The following is a 22090-nucleotide window of genomic DNA, read 5'->3' as shown; positions in this document are numbered from 1 at the left end:
CCTGTAAACTTTGGTTCCGACCACATTAGTTCCCAAGCAAAATGGAAGAGAGATTAGTTATTGCTGTGGCGGGTTTCCCGATAATATTTGACGTGTCCCTGTTTGTGTACAGGGACATAAATAAATAAAAATTATAGAGGACATTTTCCCGCTACAACGTTTGTTTTTCAGCGGGAATGCAATTTATTTGCTCAAAACAACACCAATTGCATTAAGGCTACACTTTTCATGAGGTTAACTTACTTGTGGTCAGTCTGCACAAGATCAACCTGCTTGTTTCCTTTGCGGCTCCTTTAAATACAAGACGAGCATACAATCTACGTCAGAGCGTCAGCGCGTCCACAAATCTTTTCTACAGCGTCGCAGTCAGGGCGGCCAGGGCGATTTTTGACGCTCTCGCCGGCGGCGGTGTGAACGCACAGCAACTGTTGTCTTCTCTTCTTGTCTCATTTTATTTTTTTGTTTTTATTTTATTTTTTCTTCTCTTTTTCATCTCATTTTATTTTTTCCTAGCTTTTTACTTATTTGTTTTATGTATATTCATCTGATGTAATCTGTTTTCTTGTCTTCTTGTCTCTTTTTGTCTTATTTCCTTTCTTTTAGTTTGGTTTTTATCTTGTTCCTTCTCTTCTCTTCTCTTCTCTTCTCTTCTCTTCTCTTCTCTTCTCTTCTCTTCTCTTCTCTTCTCTTCTCTTCTCTTCTCTTGTCTTTTTTACTTTTAATCTTCATTCTCTTCTTCACACTTGTTTTCTCACCTCTTTGTTTATCTTGTTCTAAACGTGTATATTTACTGTACATATACACACTACATTATATAAACAAAGATCAGTTTCACTAGACCTGACATAGAAGAGAGATATTATGACACACTCTTATGCAGACGCACACAATGGTTAATAAAGTTCAACGTGGCCAAGACAGGTGGCTGCGGTTTGTGCAGGCGACCTGCTGAGCTGATGCTAAAGCTAATGAGAGCTGATCTTCCCGCTGTGATACCTGGTGGGACTCATGACCCCTGGGCAGATCGAGCCCCTGTCAGACGTTCCACTTTCAGTGGACCAGAAGGCACCTCAGTAGAATAGACAAACAAGAGCCCACAGTTAACTGGATTTGTCAAATCATAATGGCCATTTTTGTAAGCTATAAAGTATCTCATAGAAACTGCTAGTTTTTTTCTGTAGGCCAGTTGTCATGCTGAATGTCTTTGAGGTGAGAAGATCCGTGTGTGTGTTCAGGAGAGGAGAGGTCAGAGAATAAAGGGCAGGTTTATAGAAAGGCAGTGTAATCCGCTCTCGCTCTCCAGGGTAGGACCCTCCGTGTACGTGTGCATTTAGTTAAACAGGCCCAGTGTGTGTGTGTCTCCTCACACTAAGTTTGAAAGTCACTTTAGACAGTTTGTCAGCTAACCTTTGGGAATCAGAAATCATTACTTGAGCTTGTCAACATTAAAGACTGGTGTTGGAGGCCATATTGTCCCCAGCACTGCAACACGCCATTCTCCAGATAATTTCACACTGGTTTTTTATTCGATTCATCTTTTTCTTCCCTTACCCATTCTTTATTACTCCTCTTCCAGTTCCAGCTCCTTCCATATTCATTGTACACTCCCTCTTGCTTCTCTATTCGTCCTTCCCTCCATCCCTTTGATCAAATCATTTGTTCTTTTGCCTTGTCCGTCCCTTTGTCTCCCTCTCTCTCTTCCTCCTTGCGGATTAGTTCTCCGTCTTTCTTTCACCTTTACGGAGTTGTTTGGCTACACCACGTTCTCTTCCCCCTTTCCTCCCTTACAGGTACAGTCCTCTTTTAAACTTTAACACTATTCCTGTGTGGCTCATGAATAAGTAAGCGGATGCCTTCTACTCCAGGGACACTCAATAATTCATAGTCTCCACACACAGCAAACTTAAGTTTACTGAAACAAAAAAAAAATACAAAAAAATACACGAACGGAATTTAAAAACCCGAGGAAAGAGGAATGATTTATTGATAAATATCACAAGGTCTGGTGGGGATACTTTAGTCTGTCTCTGTCTCTACCTCCATCTCCCGCTGTCATCCCCTGCTCTCCGATAAAGAGAGTTTGAGAGCTTTTCATTTGAGAACGCCCCCTCCCCCTTCCTCTTTCCTTAGCGCCGACACATTGTCTCAAATCCCAAAAATTCATTATTTTTATTCTCCCTCTCCTACCCAAAGCGTGAAAGTTGGTAGTCATGGATTTTTCTTTCTTTTTTCTTTTTCTTTTTTTAATTCCTCGAACAGGATTAGTTCTTAATCGAATCAGCTATTTTCACTGCCAATTCGCTGTACACTCTTGGGTAAAGCGTTTCGGCCAATCGTTTGACTGCTGATTCCCTTCTGTCCTTTTCCCCCCAGTGTTTGTTCAGGCCAATAAGCTGCAGCAGCACATATTTGCCGTCCACGGACAGGAGGACAAGATATACGACTGCTCCCAGTGTCCGCAGAAGTTCTTCTTCCAAACTGAACTCCAGGTGAGTAATGCAGAAGCACATGGCAGTGCAACAAAAGCAGGTGAACATTCATGACTTTCTGGAATAAATCCAAAATTCACTTTTACAAGACCTGCCAATGGTGGTTGAGAATGGTGTTAACAGCCGTGAATTTTTTTAATTTTTTTTATTTTGCTCTTACAATTAAGTTTAAAACCCACATTGTTACACAAGAAGTGATAAGAAAAACAAATCTAGAACAACCAAACAACCACTGTATGTAGTAAATCTGTTGGACCTTATTTGACCAATCAGAATGAAGTTTTCCAGAAAGCCGTGTAAGAACATCTGATGTTCATATTTGAATGTTTTATGATCATATTTTATGTGTCATATGTGCAATGAATCTCCTTGTAGTAGCAAAATGTGTGTCTGCTTTGTGATGTTTGGAATATAGTGGGATTCTGTAGTCGATCTCAGATCTCAGCCCTGATAGACACAGATGTGACACAGATCACAGCTAATAAGGGAATTAAAGGAGAAAACAAGGTGCATCCTCAAGCCAGTAACGATTAGACCCATTACTCTGCAAATCAATCACACCACCTGCTGTGACTGCTGGAACTCACATTCATCCACACACACACGCGCATGCTTTGTCAGGGCAGACAACTGGGAATGCTGTCCTGGGCCCACTCTCACGCACATTTGCAATGCATATACAAAAGCAGATTGCCATTCATAGACATTGTGTACACACACACTAGTTCTGTGCTTCTCAGCTTGAAACTCTGGGTTTGGGAGAAAAATAATGAATTCAAACTTTTTTATAGTATTTTCTACCCCGTATAATTTTAATTATGAATAATTAATATTTATTAATATAATAAATAATTTTGCATATTTTGGGGGCTAATACCCTTCATATATTTTTTTTATTTTAAAGGCATTTAGTTTACTTTTACTACATTTTAGTAGTAAAAAATGAACTCTTCTGGTACTGTGTTGGGTCACAGCCAGTGTAAAATCAAACGAAACCAGTTGAGAACCACTGCACCACTGAACAATATATATATAGTATATTGTATGAAGGAATGTACACTAATCACAGTTCATATTGCCTTGAGCAGTTAGAGATACTGTACAGACAACTGTATGCCCTACAGGTTCACGCTCAAGTTCACAACACAATCTGATGTCTGACAGCTCATCAAAAGCCGTTTGCCTACTGTAACAATAACACACTTTGTCCACTTGACATTATTTCTTTCCGGATGAGTCTCTGTTTCTTTCTTTCTCTCTTTCCCTCTTCCATTCTCTTTCTTTTTGTCTTTGTATCTGTTTCTCTTTCTGTCTGTTCTACTGTGATAGATATAGTCTCTTTCTCTTTTACTGAAGCCTTTATCTGAGTTCCCTGAGGGAGGCCCTGAACCCCTCCACTCAGAGACTGACACACTCACACACATATAGACTTTAGCGAGTAAGCACTGCCACACACGTTTACAAAGTGCTGCCACACTCTGTGCACTTTTTGCTATAACTTTCCTTTATGACGCTGTGGCACCCGAAGTCCCTTTCCTTTTGACATGAATGTATACCTTGATGTGCATTTTCACTGACAGCGATTTATTTCTGTTCAACTTTATCGCACTGGCAATGTTTGCTATTGCTATTACGTAGCCTCAAATCACCTCTTTTTAAAAAGAATTTACTTCTGGTCAGTTTGTCAATGCTAATCACTGTCAGTGTAAACACACTTTAAGAAATCTGTCATTTTTTGATGCATTTAAATACTCCTTATTGACGTTCTTTGGAACCACCATGTATTTTTGTTCTTTATTGAGCAGGAGTTTTGTGTCCTCATTGCCCAACCAAAAGATGTTTTTGTATAGAAATATAGACATTCTAGTGGCCGTGGTTTGGTTTTAAGCACCTCTGGATGCTCCTGACCCGTGGTAATGATTCCCAGCGGATGCAGACATGGCAGAGCAGTGAGACACATCTGCTGACTCAAGTTTAGCTGGAGATATCACAGAGCTGTGAGGTGAAAAATAGTATCAATTTAAGCACCAATTCAAATGCAGACATCTCAGCCAAGCCTAAGGGCCAGGCAGAATTTAAATCTCTCTCACACACACACATTCTTCCCACGCAGTCCCTTCTAAGGACTAGAACTAAATGTACTGGTTAAAAAAAGTTACTGCTAACTGGTTGATTCTCCTTTAGGAACTTGTCTCTAGTGGTGCAACCTTACACTCCGATAGTATCAGCACTGGATTCAGGATTGTCAAAGGATTTTATGGCTATTTTTGGAGTTTTTCTTGATTGTTCTTGGATTGGAGTATTGAGTATTGGAGTGGACCAAATGCAATGGTTAAAGAATTATAAGGCGCAGTCATATTTACAGTTGCTGTGAGATATTTCTTGGCCAAAATCCTGTCACTTCTGTTGGAATCTGTGGATAGAGATTGTTGTAGGAGTCTAGCAGTTTGTGCATGTTTCATGAAATCTGACCCAAACCTAACCCAATGCTTGACAGTTTTCCATGTCCCATCAGAGTAGCAGACCTCTTGATGTGTGTTTGAATCTGACTCGCATTCAACATTTCCTAATCCTGTTTCTCCCCTTAAGTGACATATAGTCCAGATACAAAATGCAAAATGTGTTTCTCTAGGAATTTAACAATAATCTTAATGTACTGTTGCTAGGTGAGTGCCAGTATATGAAGGCGATTGTTTCTCTCTCTCTCTGTGTGCTGATTATGGGGCAGACAGATTGAGTAGGGGCAGGACTGTGAATAACTCAGCCCACAGTGGCTGCCACGGGCCGCTGGGGTCAGCTGCATCCTACCCTAGCCCAAGTTACATTCATCTTTGTGAGCTATGGGCCACCATCCCTGCAGCCCCCTCCAGCGCCCGCCTGTGTGTGTTGGTGGGTGGGTCTTTATAAGTAGCAGAGTGTGAGGTTAATAGCTTACTCAGGTCCATGATTTAATATTTTAGGGGCTTGGGGGTGTGACCTAAATCTCCTGCATGGTTTCAACAACCCACCCCTCCACGTGAGCCCCCGGCCGCGGCGTGACAGTGATATAAGGCCGGCGGCGCTGGGCATATGGCCGGTCAGTCCATTTAGCAGCAGGGGGATCGCTGGACCCTGTCGGTCACTGTTTGCCTCACCCTGAGGCCGGCCAACCGAGATACTCGCACCAGCCCATGGCTCAGCGGGCCCACTGCATCTCTCCCATCCGCACCACCCACCTGAGTGGTGACGGAGGTGAGGAATTGAGCAGTCAGCCGCACGGACAGCTCCGTGCCGGGTTTTACCCTGCTCCTGCCCAGGTGAAATGAGACTTGAACGTGTGTGTATGTTGTTAACAAGACTGAATGGATGGACTGGCATGGCCTATGTGCCCTACCCAGTATGCCCTCCCAGTGCGGCCCCACTCTGAGTTAATCCTCGTCTTCCCATGAGCCTTCACAAGACACGTTACTGTATCATCCCCCTCTCCCTTATGGCAAACTTTGCTTCCATCCTTTATCTTGTCTCTAATTCTTTCTCTCGTTCACACTCCCACCAACTCTCTCTCTCTCTCGCCTTTTTATGTCTCTCATTCTATCTCCTTTTCCCATTTTCTTTTTTTCTGGCTCCCAGAAGAGCCAGCCCCCATGCATATTTTAGCCCCTCTGTGTTGCCCCCACCCACCCCTCTCTCACCGTCTCCCACTTTCCTTTCTGCCTCTCCCTGGTGCCCCATAAATAGTGCAGATGTAAGCTGGTAAATAAGTGATGCTTCGCCCCGATCAGCGCAGCTAGACCTACTCTGCTGGATCCTCCACTCCTTTGTTAGAAACTTCAGAGACTTTTTGTGTGAGTGAGTGTGTGTGTAGATTTTCTTTCAGTTGTTATATTGTTTCCCCAGGTGAAATCCCAACCGCCCACCCTTCGGCCCTTCCATAGGCACTGCTGTCACTCTCTGACAGCGCGCCTCATTTTTACACACTGCCGGTTCTGATTGAGCCCTCCAGGGGGCGTCACATTCCCCCCACGCCCTGTATCCCTTCCCCGCTGGCATGTGTGTGCGCACGTGGGTGTACGGTGTTTCCTTTAGCGCTGGTTAATATTTAACCATACTCAGCAGTTTGGATGGATGGGTGAGTGAGTGTGTTTGTGTGTGTGAGTGTGTGTGTGTGTGTGTGAATAAAGGCACTTGTTTGTTGATTCCTCCTTGTCTCCACCAAATCCTTAACTAGAAGTATTTAAGGTTCTGTATATACCACCATTCAAAAATTTGGGGTCAGATGGATTTTTTTTTATTAATTGATTTGTTTGTTTGTTTGTTGAGAGAAATTAATACTTTTATTCAACAAAGATGCATTATAAATTGATCAGAAGTAAAGATTTTTACTGTGTTACCAAAAAATTCTACTTGAAAATAAATGCTGTCCTATTGAACTTTCTATTTATCAAAGAATCCTGAAAACAATGTATCACAATTTCCACAAAAAAGCAACTGTTTCCAACATTGATAATAATAAGAAATGTTTCTTGAGCACCAAATCAGCATATTAGAATTATTTCTGAAGGCTCATGTGACACTGAAGGCTATAGTAATGTCTACTAAAAATTAAGCTTTGCCGTCACAATTATAAATTACAAAATATATTAAAATAGAACAAATTTATTTTGAATAGTAATATTTCATAATATTACTGCAATAGTGTATTTTTGATCAAATAAATGCAACCTTGTTGAGCATAAGAGATTTCTTTCCAAGACAATTTAAACAAATCTTACAGACACCAAACTTTTGAGTAGTGTATTTAAAATGTAGGCAAAAATAAAAATGCAATTATTATAATTTGTAAACCGATTGGACAATTTTTGCATGGTAAACGACAAAAATATAAAAAACAAAAATAAAAATCCCATAGACTTAATTAGAAAGCAGAGAACCAAAATATTATAGAATATAATTTTTGGTTTGTGGTAGTTATCACCTAGAACACAGAACCACACAACAGTACGTTAAAAAAGCCACTAAGAATGCCTTAGCAACAACACAGCAATGCGCTCAAAACACTCGGGTGAGTTTAAAATCACCACAGACATTTTCTTCCGAAAACATAAAATTTGCCTTAAACTCAAACGCATATAAACCCACATTAAGCAAATCAAGGCGTTAACAAGTGTAGAAGCTCCAAAAACATCCATAGAATCTGTTTCATTATGAGTGATATTAGATTTATAATGTACATGGAGAGTTTGTCTGGTGTGCTTTGAATCTGCTTTTGTGTGCTGTAGATATTGATATAGGTTTCTATTGTGATGCTCAATTTTATTAGTGCCAGTGTGTGTGTGCGTGTCCCAGCTGCCCTTGCGTCTGGAGTGGCAGTGTACGTTATTAGAATGGGGATCTGGGGGGCTCTCTTCAGAGCCCTAACCCCAACACACACACACATGCCTACAGCTCCTCAAATCCACCTTACCTGCTGCCGATTGGCTGGCTGGTTGAGGGGTTGTCAGGGGACTGCAGTATAGTGTCTCCAGCTAAAGCTATGAGCCCTGTGTTTAGAACAGATCCCTCTCGAAGACCACGACATCCCTGAGTCTGCAGCCACGTCTGAGCCTTCTGACATGCTAGGCCTCGGATGTCTCAGATGGCTTTAGAGCGGTGATATGAGAATAGGGCGTATAGCGGGAACTTAGCCAAGAGTTGATAATGAACTAATGAAACAGTTCACTAATGTATTCGGTTATCTAAATATGCTGGCGTACCAAACGGGAGCGGGTGAGAAGTGTCGTGGTGTTACGAATTTACATTGCCACACGGTTTTCGATGGAAATTCTCCAGGCGGTGGGCATTGGAGTAAACTAGAATTGGAGGGGACATGTTTAAGTTGTTTACCTGTTTGCATTTGTTTTGATGCTCTGCTCTTGCTGAGATGGAGATTCAAACAAAGCTCCGGCCTGGCGAATTCAAATCAAAAACACTCACCATGGGGCAGCACTAATCTTCAGAGTAAATCAACACATTCGCATTCATTTATTACAACGTGGGACACCGGTTTCGGGCCGCAAGCATGCACGTACGTGTTTATGTTGAGATAAAAATGAAGTAAATGCCTTTTTACTAATTTTCCAGCAAACACACCCACACTCCTGATTCTGTCATGAAATACCCCTGCTTGGAACAATCTATAAAGTGGAGGAAAGAAGAGAGGACGACGTGGAGGGAGAGAGAACTTCAGCGGCATGGCACATAGGGAGATATGGTGTCTGCGCTAAATTAAATAATTTGGGGACTGGCATGAGAGGGAGAGAGGGAGGGGGTAAGTAAGAGTGAGCGGGAAAAAAAGAGAGATGTGTCCACTGGGATCACTATAAAGTGTTTTCTCATATCCGTCTCTCATGGTAGCCTGTTCCTTTAACGCACAGACAGAGCGAAGGATATGTTGAGACGCAACATGAGAGAAAGCGAGCTGAAATGAAAATGTGAAGACAACAGAAGAAGGACGGGGTGTGTACGGCTCATGCCCCAGTCAGATATGACAGTTGAGCAGGGTTGTGCTGTGGCGCTACAGCTCCGCGCTGCGTGGTGTGTGTTGTTGTCTCGCGTGCGGGTTGCCAGCTCGGGACTGGAACAGTCGTGGCTGTGACAGTGACGTATGAGTCTAAGCGCTGTCGGTGAGATGACTCTCGCTGCTCGACACTCTCAACGCTCGACGCACACACGCACGCGTGCACACTGAGCGCAGCTGTGATCTGGAGGGTTTGGGAACTGTGGATACTTCACTCTGTTTGCCTCACTCATTAACATAGCATAACAGATGAGAAGACTTTATCTTAAAGGAATAGTTCACCCAGAAAGGAAGATGCTGTCATTTATTTTCTCCCTCATGCCGTTCCAAACCTGCATGGCTTTATTTTTTTGTGGAACACTGAAGAAGATATTTTGAAAAATGTCTCAATGAAAGTCAATTAGTGTTGTGTTGACTTTCATTATATGGATAAAATTAGTTAAAACATTCTTTAAATATCTTATTTTGTGTTCCACAGAAGAAAGTTATTTTGGTTTGGCATGACAATAGGTTAAATAATGATAGAATTAGTTGTTTTTATTTCTTTATTCATATATTTCAATTTATTTATTTTACATTTTTCAAAATTTTGTCTTTATGTTTGGAGCAACATGGGTGAATAAATCATGACAAAAAAAAATTCAACTAATGTCTTTAAGGCCAAAAAAAAAACAATTTTATTCCTATATTAATTTATTTCAATTCATTTATTTCAATTTTTCAAAGTTCTGTAATGGTTTAAATTAGTTTAAATGAGATTAATTAAATCCCAGATTTTCAATGTGGTCTTAGACTTTTTGTCTTCATTGTCAAAAGTCTCAAAGGTACCGTAGCAGTTTGTTTAATTCTAACTAGACAAGTCACTGTAAAATGCTATATACTGCTTTTTAATTTATATTGATCGTTATTTATGGATGAGGAGAGACTGACTGTGGAAGTTTAGAGTTTTAAATATGATCAAATATTAAATGTCAAATGCCTTACGTTTCACAAGGAAAAACGTGTGTGTGTGTGTGTGTGTGAGTGAGCAAACAGAGAGAACTGTTCTGATTGGCTGTTTTGTGTTTCACATCAGACCCTATTTTTATGTTTGATGTCAACATACAAATTGTTTGTCACACCTGAGTAGGACAGTGTTTTATAGAACAGAATTGCTTGTGTTTTGATTTCAAGAAAGCTTCACTAACATTACAAGTGGACAAATAAATGCTACAGAAGTGTAGAATATGGCCTTTAAAAAGTTGTCTGTTTTTTTCTCTCTCAACACACAGATACTGGTAGGGGTCTCTCTCAACCTGACACTTTGGTTCAGCAGCTGGAGTCTGACAGCACACTCTATAAATCACACAGCTCTGACAGCACACCTCACACACTCTCATTCTCTTTTCCTCCTCACTCTCACTTTCACTCTCTGCCTGTTAGGTTCACATATCGTTGTGACAACAAAGTGTTGACGTTGACTGGCTGTAGATAACACACACTAGCCCTCTCTCTCTCTCTCTCTCTCGCTGCACGCCGCATCATTCACCGCGTAATGCATTTTCTCTCTGTCTTAGTTTAGGGCTGCTTTGGAGTCAAAACCTCCTTCCTGAGGGGAAGCAGGGAGGGTTTTAGTGAGACTATGACATGGAAAGAGAGTGTGTGTACTTTGAGTGCATCTCTGAGTGGCAGAACACAGCTAGCGTAGCGTAGCCTAGTGTTAGCCTAGCGTAGTGCTATCGCCCATGACACGGCTCCACTGAGGCCACCGAGCTCATCTAACATTCGAACCTCCACACTCCACAGATCTCACGAACGCACAACTGTGTGTGCATGTCCATAAGGGCTTGTGCATGTATGCGTGTATTGTTTTTGTATGTAGTCTGTCTTTATGTCTGCGTATTGTTGTTTGATGCCTGATAGTAGACGTAATGAAACTGAGGAAGCTTAGTCTTTGTTAACATGAAATGGCATTTTCGACTATTTTTTACTTACATCAGTTTATCCATCATGAATGAATTTGTAAAAAAAAAAGGGTCTCTTATGCTGCATTTAATTGATTGAAGACTGTAGAAACAGTAATATTGTGAAAATAATAATAATGTTAAAATAACTGTTTTCTAGTTGAATATATTTTGAAATGTCATTTATTCCTGTGATGGCAAAGCTGAATTTTCAGCAGTCATTACTTCAGTCTTCAGTGTCACATGATCCTTCAGAAATCATTTTAATATGCTGCTAATTTGTTGCTCTATTATTATTATCAATGCTGCAACCGTTGTTTTCAGGATTACTGTAATTTGTTATCAATTTAAAGCATCATTGCTGAATATAAGTATTAATATCTTCAACAACGAAAAAGGAAACTCACTGACCGTAAACTTTTAAACGGTAGTGTATATATGAAGAGTTCATTTCTCAATCAAACTGCAAATGGGTTATTTTGACGAGGTTAAAAAATAACTAAAAAAACAGCTAGCTAACACAATAAAGCACAGTAAAAACATAACAATAAAAAACATAATTTTTGAAAATAAAAAAAACAGAGTTATGTTTTTGCAAATAAACTCTTATATTACTACAAATTCTGCTTGTAATTATATTTTTTTCTTTACCGGTATAAGGGTCCGTCTATATGTTAGTCATGTGCCGCTATTTGATGCCTGCAGAATGTGTCAAATGTTATATTAGAGACAGCCGACAGCATATGTTGACTTTTAGAGCCAACTGTACTCTGTTGCTGAAGATTACATCATCGAGTTGCTTATGTACATCATTGCTGTATAATTAATCCCCTGTACATTTAGTATTTATTTGGCAACCTGGTGCTTGACAGAGATGTACCAATGTCAGATATACAGTATGTATGAGTGTAAACAGAGCATGTGTGATGGTGGGGTATATGGTAGCGCACGCACGTGTGTATGTGTGATGAATGTGAGGAGGCCACCCTGGAGCACAGAGGGTTAGAGGAGGTCAGTCATAGTGGAATCTCACTCCCTACGCTCTTTTCAGAGAGAACAAAACGACCATACAGATTTTGACTGATATCACCTGGATTTTTCCCTCCAAGTTGCTAAAGGCATAAAGAAAGTTTATGAATACAAATGAACCACATCTGAAAGTGTGAACAGGTGTGTTTATGCCACTATTATTTATTATTACACTTTTAGGTGCACATATATCTTGTATCGGTTATTTACATATGGTGGCATATAATACAAACATAGTTTGTATATTAAAATCAATCGCTGTGTGTGGTTTTTCTTTATATAATATTAGCTTTACATACTGTAAATATCTTTTTTATGTATAGTTTTTATTTATTTACTTTTAGAATAATAAAATGTATTATTTTTAGTATTTTTTCTAAATTTAGTATTTATTTGTAATAGTACACCTTGGCTTAGTGGGAGCTATTTTCTAGGTCATCTATCATAAGTATATTTATGTTTACATTTCATTCAGATTCACACACACGCCTCCAATCCTGGTCAGGCCAGAAAGGGGGAGAGCATTTGGACAGTGATGTGGGTGTAGTTCACTTCAGTACAGCAGGACGTAGTTGCAGGGAAGGTGCTAAATTCAGGGACAGGCACTATCTGGGTGGAGAATGGTGTGAGTAGGTGGGAAGAGGGGAGGGATGAGGGAATACAAGGGCAGGGCAGGGGGGCATTTATTTGTAGCACACTCCCAAGTGAGTTTCCTGTCTCTGGGAGGTGAGAGCTGGGAGCATATGAAGCTTTAAGACAGCCCATATGCTAGTCTCCGGCCATTGGAAGACTGTCAAGCGGGTCTAAAAATAAGCTACTCTAAAGTGCACCAGGCGGCAAAGGTGATTTTTCATTTTGTGTTAAAAACGGAGCAGAGAGGGACAGACTAGCGTCCTAAGAGCAAAGCCCCCACCTCTCTCTCTTTCTCTGGTACTCATTCACGCTCTCTCTTTTTGACAACTTTACTCTCTCTTTCTCTGTCTTTCTCATTCATGATCCCTCTCTCTTTCTTTCTAAACCCCCTTCTCTTCTCTTTTTCTATCAGCCTCAGTATTTCCTCTCCTATCTATGTTTAGCCATACAGACAGTAGACAGACTCGATAGAGAGCACTTTATAAACCCGATAGCACAGAGACACACTGTCTGTTGATTTGTGTGTGTGAGTGAGCATCTAGATACAGTAATACAGTGTGTAGTGAAGAGTGGCTCTTTCTCCTCTTCTTCAGTCTCTCTATTATTATGTATTGATATATTATTTATTAGAGATAGAGAAAATAAATATATATAAAGTAATATGTGGTCACATGTATATTGACTAATTTAGTGTTCTTTGCATTTTTATTTTGCACTGATACATATATACATATACTTATATATACAGTATCTCACAGATAACACCCCTCACATTTTTGTAAATATTTTATTATATCTTTTCATGTGACAACACTGAAGAAATTACACTTTGCTATAATGTAAAGTAGTGAGCCGTCCCCTCAAAATAACTCAACACACAGCCATTAATATCTTAACCGCTGGCCACTAAAGTGAGTACACCCCTAAGTGAAAATGTCCAAATTGGGCCCAAAGTGTCAATATTTTGTGTGGCCACCATTATTTTCCAGCACTGCCTTAAACCTCTTGGGCATGGAGTTCACCAGAGCTTCACAGGTTGCCACTGGAGTCCTCTTCTACTCCTCCATGACCACATCACGGAGCTGGTGGATGTTAGAAACCTTGCGCTCCTCCACCTTCCGTTTGAGGATGCCCCACAGATGCTCAATAGGGGTTAGGTCTGGAGACATGCTTGGCCAGTCCATCACCTTTACCCTCAGCTTCTTTAGCAAGGCAGTGGTCATCTGGGAGGTGTGTTTGGGGTCGTTATCATGTTGGAATACTGCCCTGCGGCCCAGTCTCTGCTTCAGTATGTCACAGTAAATGTTAGCATTCATGGTTCCCTCAATGAACTGTAGCTCCCCAGTGCCGCCAGTACTCATGCAGCCCCAGATCATGACACTCCCACCACCATGCTTGACTGTAGGCAAGACACTTGTCTTTGTACTCCTCACCTGGTTGCCGCCACACACGCTTGACACCATCTGAACCAAATAAGTTTATCTTGGTCTCATCAGACCACAGGACATGGTTCCAATAATCCATGTCCTTAGTCTGCTTGTCTTCAGCAAACTGTTTGCGGGCTTTCTTGTGCATCATCTTTAGAAGAGGCTTCCTTCTGGGGCGACAGCCATGCAGACCAATTTGAGGCAGTGTGCGGCGTATGGTCTGAGCACTGACAGGCTGACCCCCCGCCCCTTCAACCTCTGCAGCAATGCTGGCAGCACGCATACGTCTCATATGACTCATACTTATACGTCTTGTGCATTATTTGACTCATATGTTTCCCAAACACAACCTCTGGATATGACGCCGAGCACGTGCACTCAACTTCTTTGGTCGACCATGGCGAGGCCTGTTCTGAGTGGAACCTGTCCTGTTAAACCACTGTATGGTCTTGGCCACCGTGCTGCAGCTCAGTTTCAGGGTCTTGGCAATCTTCTTATAGCCTACTTTATGTAGAGCAACAATTCTTTTTTTCAGATCCTCAGAGAGTTCTTTACCATGAAGTGCCATGTTGAACTTCCAGTGACCAGTATGAGAGAGTGAGAGCGATAACACCAAATTTAACACACCTGCTCCCCATTCACACCTGAGACTTTGTAACACTAACGAGTCACATGACACCGGGGAGAGAAAATGGCTAATTGGGCCCAATTTGGATATTTTCACTTAGGGGTGTACTCACTTTTGTGGCCAGCGGTTTAGACATTAATGGCTGTGTGTTGTTATTTTGAGGGGAAAATAACAACACACAATAACAAAAATTTACACTGTAATACAAGCTGTACACTCACTACTTTACATTGTAGCAAAGTGTAATTTCTTCAGTGTTGTCACATGAAAAGATATAATAAAATATTTACAAAAATGTGAGGGGTGTACTCACTTCTGTGAGATACTGTATATATATATATATATATATATATATAGACTATATATATAGACTATATATAGACTATATGTATACTATTTTATATATATATATATATATACTGAGATAAGTCTTGTATCAGTGCAATATATATATATATATATATATTATTTGTATATTTTATTTTATTTTAGTAATTTAAATTAAACATTATTAATTTTATAAATGTTGCCATTTTATTAATCTTTAAAGTAAAGAAAAAGTATTTATATATACAGTGAGAAAGTATATAATAAATAATAAAATACATTTAAATAATAACATAAAATGTCCTAATGTATTCATGCAAATGTATAAATAATATATATAAGTTTAAAAAAAAATTTGGTATGTTTTATACAATTTATGTCATTTATTTAATTTTAAAATATTTTCTAGTAGTATGATTAAATAAAAACATTTTGGTTATATGAATTCATTACAGAATTTTTGTTCCAAATCATATAGCAGTAGATGTACATGCCTTTGCGTGCGTTTCGCTGGGGAGCTGCTGTTTTGCACTGTTCTGAGGTCAACTCATAGACGTCAGTAATTCCAAAGAATCCTGTTACGAAAAACAGTTTACTGACAGAATGGCCACCCTCTCCAGCAACACTCTTTTCTCTCTCTCGCTCTGTTCGCTCTTGCAGAACGAGCCAACACATTAGAGTTTCACTGACACTGCACCGTCCCCAGGGGGCACCATGGAGCCGGGAGCCAGGGGCCCTGCGGCACACACACGCTCGCACACACGAACAGCCCTGATTGAAAGTGACATGACAGCCGCTCGGTCCGGCTGTATGTGCATGCTCTGTGTGTGAAAAGAGGCTGCGTAGGGAAACGTAAATTTGATTTTCCTTTATCTTTATCTCCCCACCGCTTCCCCCTTCTCTATCCTCCCTCCTCCTCCTCCCCCTCCCCCTCGGTGAGTGCAGCAGTCTCGCAGTCACTGCATCAGTAATGTGACTGGGCCATATTTCCCAGGAGTACTCAGCTCCACAGGATTTAGCCTCTCTTTTATAACCAGTTTAGGAAAACAATGACAGCGTAGATATTGACTGAGCTCGCAGGGGCTGTTCTGCCCACTGCACCGCCTCCCCCCGCTCCGTCGCCAAGCCAAGGGAGGGAAGGGTAAGGATGCTGTTCCGTGCATTACTCCATGCCCTCCTCGCGTTACGTAGGATCAGCTGTACGAATAAAACTACAATGAGCGCGTAAAACTGCACTTGAAATCGAGAGGAAGTTGTCACATTTCTGTTGCAACAATGGCGCATGAACCGTGAGCGTTTTTGCAAACTCTTGAAGATCTTGCAACTGATTCGACAAATGTGTCCATGCGCATGTTGTGGTGCGTTCAGTCGCAGCTCATCCATGACCGTTTAAACAGCTTTCCTCTCTCCACCTCTCTTGTTCGAGCTTGCCCCCTTCAAGAATATATCAATTACAGCTGCATTGCACTGATGTCATATTGCGAGTCATTATCAGATTCAGAGACACACACCATTCTGGCGATCGATCGCCTGCGGCTTAATCAATAGCGCTGCCCCCGTCAACGCGCTCGGATGAAGAGAACAAACTGCAACCGGCCTGAAAATGTGTTTGTTCCAACACACTGATTAACTAATTTAAACAAGTGTTGCTGGTTTGATCGCCCACACATCAGCTGCCATCTTTCAAGAGAGATATCGGAGTGATGGAAATAGATGTGTTGGGGTGTGTGTGTGCAGTGGGCAGCTGAAGTGCGACAGTGTGTTGCGTTTATAAGGGTGTGTGTGATTAGACCGAGCAGATGTATGATACCACAGTGGCTCGTATATGCCAGAGTTCATGAAATAAGCCGACGGTGTGTGTTGATTGTGGCTAGTGGCCGTGTGTGTGTGTGTGTGTGGTGTGTGAGAGGTAGTACATAGGCATGTGTGCTGGGGAGTCTGAGCGCATGTCTTTTGTTTTAGTGAAGGATGTATGTGTGTGTATGAAGGAGGTTGTGTACTGTATGTTAGGTCGGACTCCCTGCACCCCTCCAGTCCTACTGTGCAGTTTCCATCAGGCCACTGCAGTGCTGGTGTAACCCTAGACCCCAGGGATCAACACTGCCTCTCTGTCCCTCCACCTCCAAATCAATACAGCTCCACACAGCCCTGACAACCTGGGGGACATATACACACCATACATACACACACACACACACACACACACACAGAGTAAGTATATTGCAGGTCATAAGATTTCAATATGTAATTTTATAATCTTTGATTGTATAAAAAGAATTTATATTAATTTCGAATTTAGGGCTCTAAAGATGTTTTATTAATTCATTAATTAAGATTTTAATTAAATAAAATTTCAAATTATATATATATACACAATGTTTTTTTATTTTATTATATATTTTAAGTTAAAAAATTATATAAATGTATATTATTTATGGAAATATATATAAATTATAGAAATAAATTATCATACAATTATCATATCATTAATACAATTATTGAAGAGATATTTACAATTTATTTATTCTATTCTATTCTATATTCACTTTTTGTTATAGGAAAGCATAGACAGGAAAGTACGGGTGAGCGAGTGTTAATGGTTTCAGGACCATGTTAGAGTCAGACCTGGGCTCTGACACTGTATTGTGTGTTTTAACTGGAATGCAGTATTGACCAATCAGAAACCAGAAAAAAATCAGTCTGTTTAACAACATGTAGTAATTTATTCTTAATTTAAGATGCCAAAAACAAGTCACAAAGGCTTGATCAATGCCACTACTGAATGAATTGAGATTAAATTACATGAGATTATTATTACTATTATTAGTGTTTTTATTGTTTTTGTTGTCATGATCATCAGCGTAAATGAAAAGATAGGCGACCCAGATGTTAATTTGGTTTCACATCGAGTCATAGTATCAGGTATATAATGACAATGGCTGAGTTGCATTTGGCTCTGCAGCAGGTGAAGATTGGCTTTGTGGGGAATAACTGATAATTGATTGAGCAGCAGCATATTCTTGGGGACTCAGCTAAGGCAGGTTTGGGTAAATTGGGTCGTTAGTTGCTCTTGACATGTGCACATGTGACAGTGCGGGCAGGTATGCCGTATTGACTCATTGCTCATTGTCATGTGAGTCCCAGGATTATTTTCAGTTATGTTTCACCATGCCATCACTTTTTCCCGTTCCGTTTTGTTGTAATTCCGATATGTGAAACAGGTGCTTGATGATGAGGACAAATGATTTGCAATATGTTTGGGTTTTGTCCGATGTGCACCTCCGTCTCGTTCTCCTCTCCGGCAGCGCTCAGAGCGAGACATAGACAAGGCCGGCCTCTGCTGGAAGGGGGGCAGCAGCGCAGGCAAGAGAATGCAAAAGGAGAAGTGCTTTGCTCTCATAATGGGGTCAGTGGCTCCCAGAGAGATGCGTCTCCTCACTCAAGAGCCCTCCTCGTGCACGTCTCCTCTCTGTTCCATGCAGGAGGGGTGGGAAAAGAGAGAGAGAGAGGCCAGGATGCAAAGAGAAGGAGGACGCGAGACGCGCATCCCCTGTCAGGCTGCCATTGATTCGGTCTGGGGTTTTAAGACCCAGTGGTTTGTCTTTCCTCGGATGGAACTGCCCATCCCCTTTTGCCAGCAATCATTTGCAAAATATGTGCACTAAGATAAGAGGACGAAGAATAAGAATAAGTATTTATCAACGAAAAAACATGTTTAATCCTTCAGATTTGTCTCCCCCTTTCTGTTTTCTTTATATCGGGCATAAAAACACAGCCTATCTCTCTTGGAAAGATTAATCTGGGAAAGGAGCTTTGAGAGGGAAAGTGGGATGATTGCCGGCTCTTCTCTGGGAATTGGGTTTATGGTCCAGGGAAAAGCATGCGGAAAAGCAGAGCTGCCGAAAGACCTCGGCAACACAATAACCGTTTAGCTTGTGCATATCTGCTCCGGTTTAACCCCTCTTGCAACGGCTGATTGATCTGTTTGTGTGATCCTGGTTTTAGGACATTTGTTAGGCCGTTATGGCTTCCTTTGTGCACAATGTATGGTGATTTTTTTTTTTTTTTTTTTTTGAAGTTGTAAATGAAACAAAGATTTCACTTTTAAAAATAAAAGTTCTTTACTGGCATTGATGGTTCCATGAAGAACCTTAAACATCTATGGAACCTTTCAATTGCACAAAAGGTTCTTTAGATCAAAATATTCCTCAGATTAAGAAATGGTTCATTTATGAATTGTTCACTGAAAGATTCTTTGGGGAACCAAATATGGCTCTTCGACGGCATTGTTAAGAAAACCCCACTTTGGAACCTTTTTTTTAAAGAGTGTTTTGGAGTATGTTTTACAAGAAAATACGATTTCAGTCTTTTCAGTCAAAACAAAAGCAAAACACTGCTCCGGGTGTGTGTTCACGGTGTGTGTGTGTTCACTGCTGTGTGTGTGCACGTTGGATGGGTTAAATGCAGAGCACGAATTCTGAGTATGGGTCACCATACTTGGCAGTATGTCACTTCACTAAAAATTTCATATTTAATCTTTAATTCAATGTTACTTGCTATTTCTTAGTCATTATTTGTGAATTTTACTAGCAATTTCTGAGTGAAAATTGTTTCTACAATTTCCAGTTTTTTTAAAGTGTGCATTCTTAAAAATAAAGTTTTATTGGCAGCTATGGTTCCATAAGGAAACTTTAACATCCATGGAACATTTACATTGGACAAAAGGGTTCTTTATATTGGAAAAAAAGGTTCTTTGGATTAATAAAATGTTCCTTATACTAAAAAATAAAGGTATTTTAAGAACTGTCCACTGAAAGGTTCTTTAAACACCCTTTTGGAACCTTTATTTTTTTAAGAGTGTGATTTGACAACTCTTTTCTCTACTACTTTTCTTCTACACTCATGTTATCATAAATGTATGTTCTGTTCTCAGGAGTCCAAAGAACGAGAGCCTCATAAGGCATTGTGCTGATTTAAAAGATTCATAAACATGTATCCAATACTCTAGAATAAACAAATCAGTTTTTTTGCATTAGAAACAGAGAACTCTAAATCAAACGGAGGACGAATGTTGTGTTTCTCTGCCCGGTGCGGAAGTGCGGCGCGTGGGTGGATGAATGGGATCGCAAGTGCACATGTGCCCAATATTTAATGGGAGGGTGTGGAGAAGAAAGAAAATGGGAAGAAAGGAAGGTGTTTGCTCGTGGCTGCAGAGCTCGAACTCCTCTGTCAAAGTGGGGCTGCTAGCCTTGAGATGGACGGACAGGCCTGGTGGGTAAATGGAAAGAGAGATGGATAGAGGGAGAGAGCGAAGGAGACGGGTGGAGGTGTGGGCACGTAGCTTATTATTTCTCTCCTCATGTGTTCTCTTCTGTTCCCCTGCAGAACCACACACTGAGCCAGCACGCACAGTGAGACTGGGCCCCGCAGGACTCCCGGTTCAGCCTAGAACCCCGACCCAGGCCTGGTGGGGGAGGAACATTTCAACATCACAGCCAATCAAAGTGTCATTTGCTACTCACATGTAAAACTCTAACGATTCCGCCACCAGGCGCAGCTATTACGAACGGTGGGGAATGAATATTAATGGGATATGCTATTAAAAAAGAAAAGGAGAGAAAAAAAAGGAGATGGAGAGAAAAAGGTATTCTACGTGCAGTATTTTTTATCGTCCCTTCTTCCTGGTTGTGTGTTCCTTATTTTCTCCCCGTTTTCTTTTTGCTTTTTCTTGATTTTTTGGGGACAAAACATGAAAAAAAAAACGGAAGGAGAAGACACCCTCTGCCTGATTTTAATCTCTAGAAATGCATATCTTGTCCTCTGTTGCTTCATGTATCAAACTTCATACGTGCCAATTTTGTTCTTTTCCATGCATATATTCTCAGCCCTTTTTATTTGTTGATTTATTTGTACCATTTATTTCTTGCAGTAAATAGGTACTTGTGCTGTGCTGTGATTGCTTGCCAGTCGTAATATTTTTCCTTTCTATTATTATTGTTATATATTTTCTTTTTTCTAATTACAGTAAAAAGACAAAAAACATATAAAGAAAAAAATAAAAAACATAATGGTTTTGATTGGATTTTCCAGTACATGGGCCTTATGGATGTTGTAAAAATGAATATCATTGATTTCAGTGCAACTGGATGATGTCTGCTTTTTAAATGTGAATTAACCAGATTGCAATAAACTAGTACAGTTGAAAATAAACAAATAAATAAATCATGAATAAAGGGAATCCGTGCATCTGAAGTGAGTGTTCTTTCAAAGCGCAGATAAAGCGTATTGAAGTGGCTGAACTCCTTAGAGTGGCTCTGTTCCCCGGATGCTGTGTGAGCTCTATTCGTCTTGCCATGCTTTCTATTTAACAATAAATATCTGGGAGCCACAGTATGCTGCTCATAAAACATACAGATAATTTGCATTAAAAAAAAAACTATAATGACAATGATGAAAACTCTTGAACGTGCTTAACACAGGCTTAGTTTATTTTTACATTAAGAGATATTAAATAATAATAATGGAAATATGTGCAGTGGATATTGTTATACATGTTAACGTGGTAACAACTTAATGAATTTTATATAAATTCAAGTCTACTATGATTCATGCAGGAGTGAAGAACAGTGAGTCGATGTTGCATCACAAACCATGATTCATGCTGCTTTCATAGTTTAATTCAATACAAAAGGATCTGAATAAAAGACTTGAATCTTTGCCAATTTTATATGGTGATTATAGCACTGCTCGCTGTAACATGAATTCAATTGCAAAATATGACGATCTGAAAATCATGGGAAAATGGCAACTTTCATTGGTATACTTCAAATTTATTAATCAGGTTTTAAAGGGAAAGATTTATCTTGTATAATGGTAAAAAAAATCATAATGCAGAACTATGTATGATGCAAATTTCCCTGAATATTTAGCATTATGATTGCTGTAAATAGGGAAAAACCCAACACTGATCATCAGATGATTTAATGCCTGTGACTCACTGAATAAGGGCAGAAACATCTATTTAAAGTATATAGTGTTTCTTTTACCAGTGCAGTTTCTGCTTTGATTGCATCCATGTG

At 40.2% G+C, this 22090-nt stretch overlaps 1 protein-coding gene across 1 annotated transcript in view; it reads left to right on the top strand.

Annotated features, from left to right (window-relative positions):
• Nucleotides 1-21260, top strand: part of LOC306888596 (zinc finger protein 423) — a 164294-nt gene extending 143034 nt beyond the window's left edge. Inside the window, exons 7-8 of the mRNA XM_079447023.1 lie at nucleotides 2374-2489; nucleotides 20397-21260. Coding sequence (XP_079303149.1) covers nucleotides 2374-2489; nucleotides 20397-20426 — 146 coding nt within the window. The 3' untranslated portion in view covers nucleotides 20427-21260. The remainder of the gene's footprint in view (nucleotides 1-2373; nucleotides 2490-20396) is intronic.
• The last annotated feature ends 830 nt before the right edge of the window (nucleotides 21261-22090 follow it).

This window comes from Barbus barbus (genome assembly GCF_936440315.1).
Source record: "Barbus barbus genome assembly, chromosome: 22".
NCBI lineage: Eukaryota > Metazoa > Chordata > Actinopteri > Cypriniformes > Cyprinidae > Barbus > Barbus barbus.
Note: the sequence above shows the minus strand (reverse complement) of the source record. Positions and strands in the feature narration are given on the sequence as shown.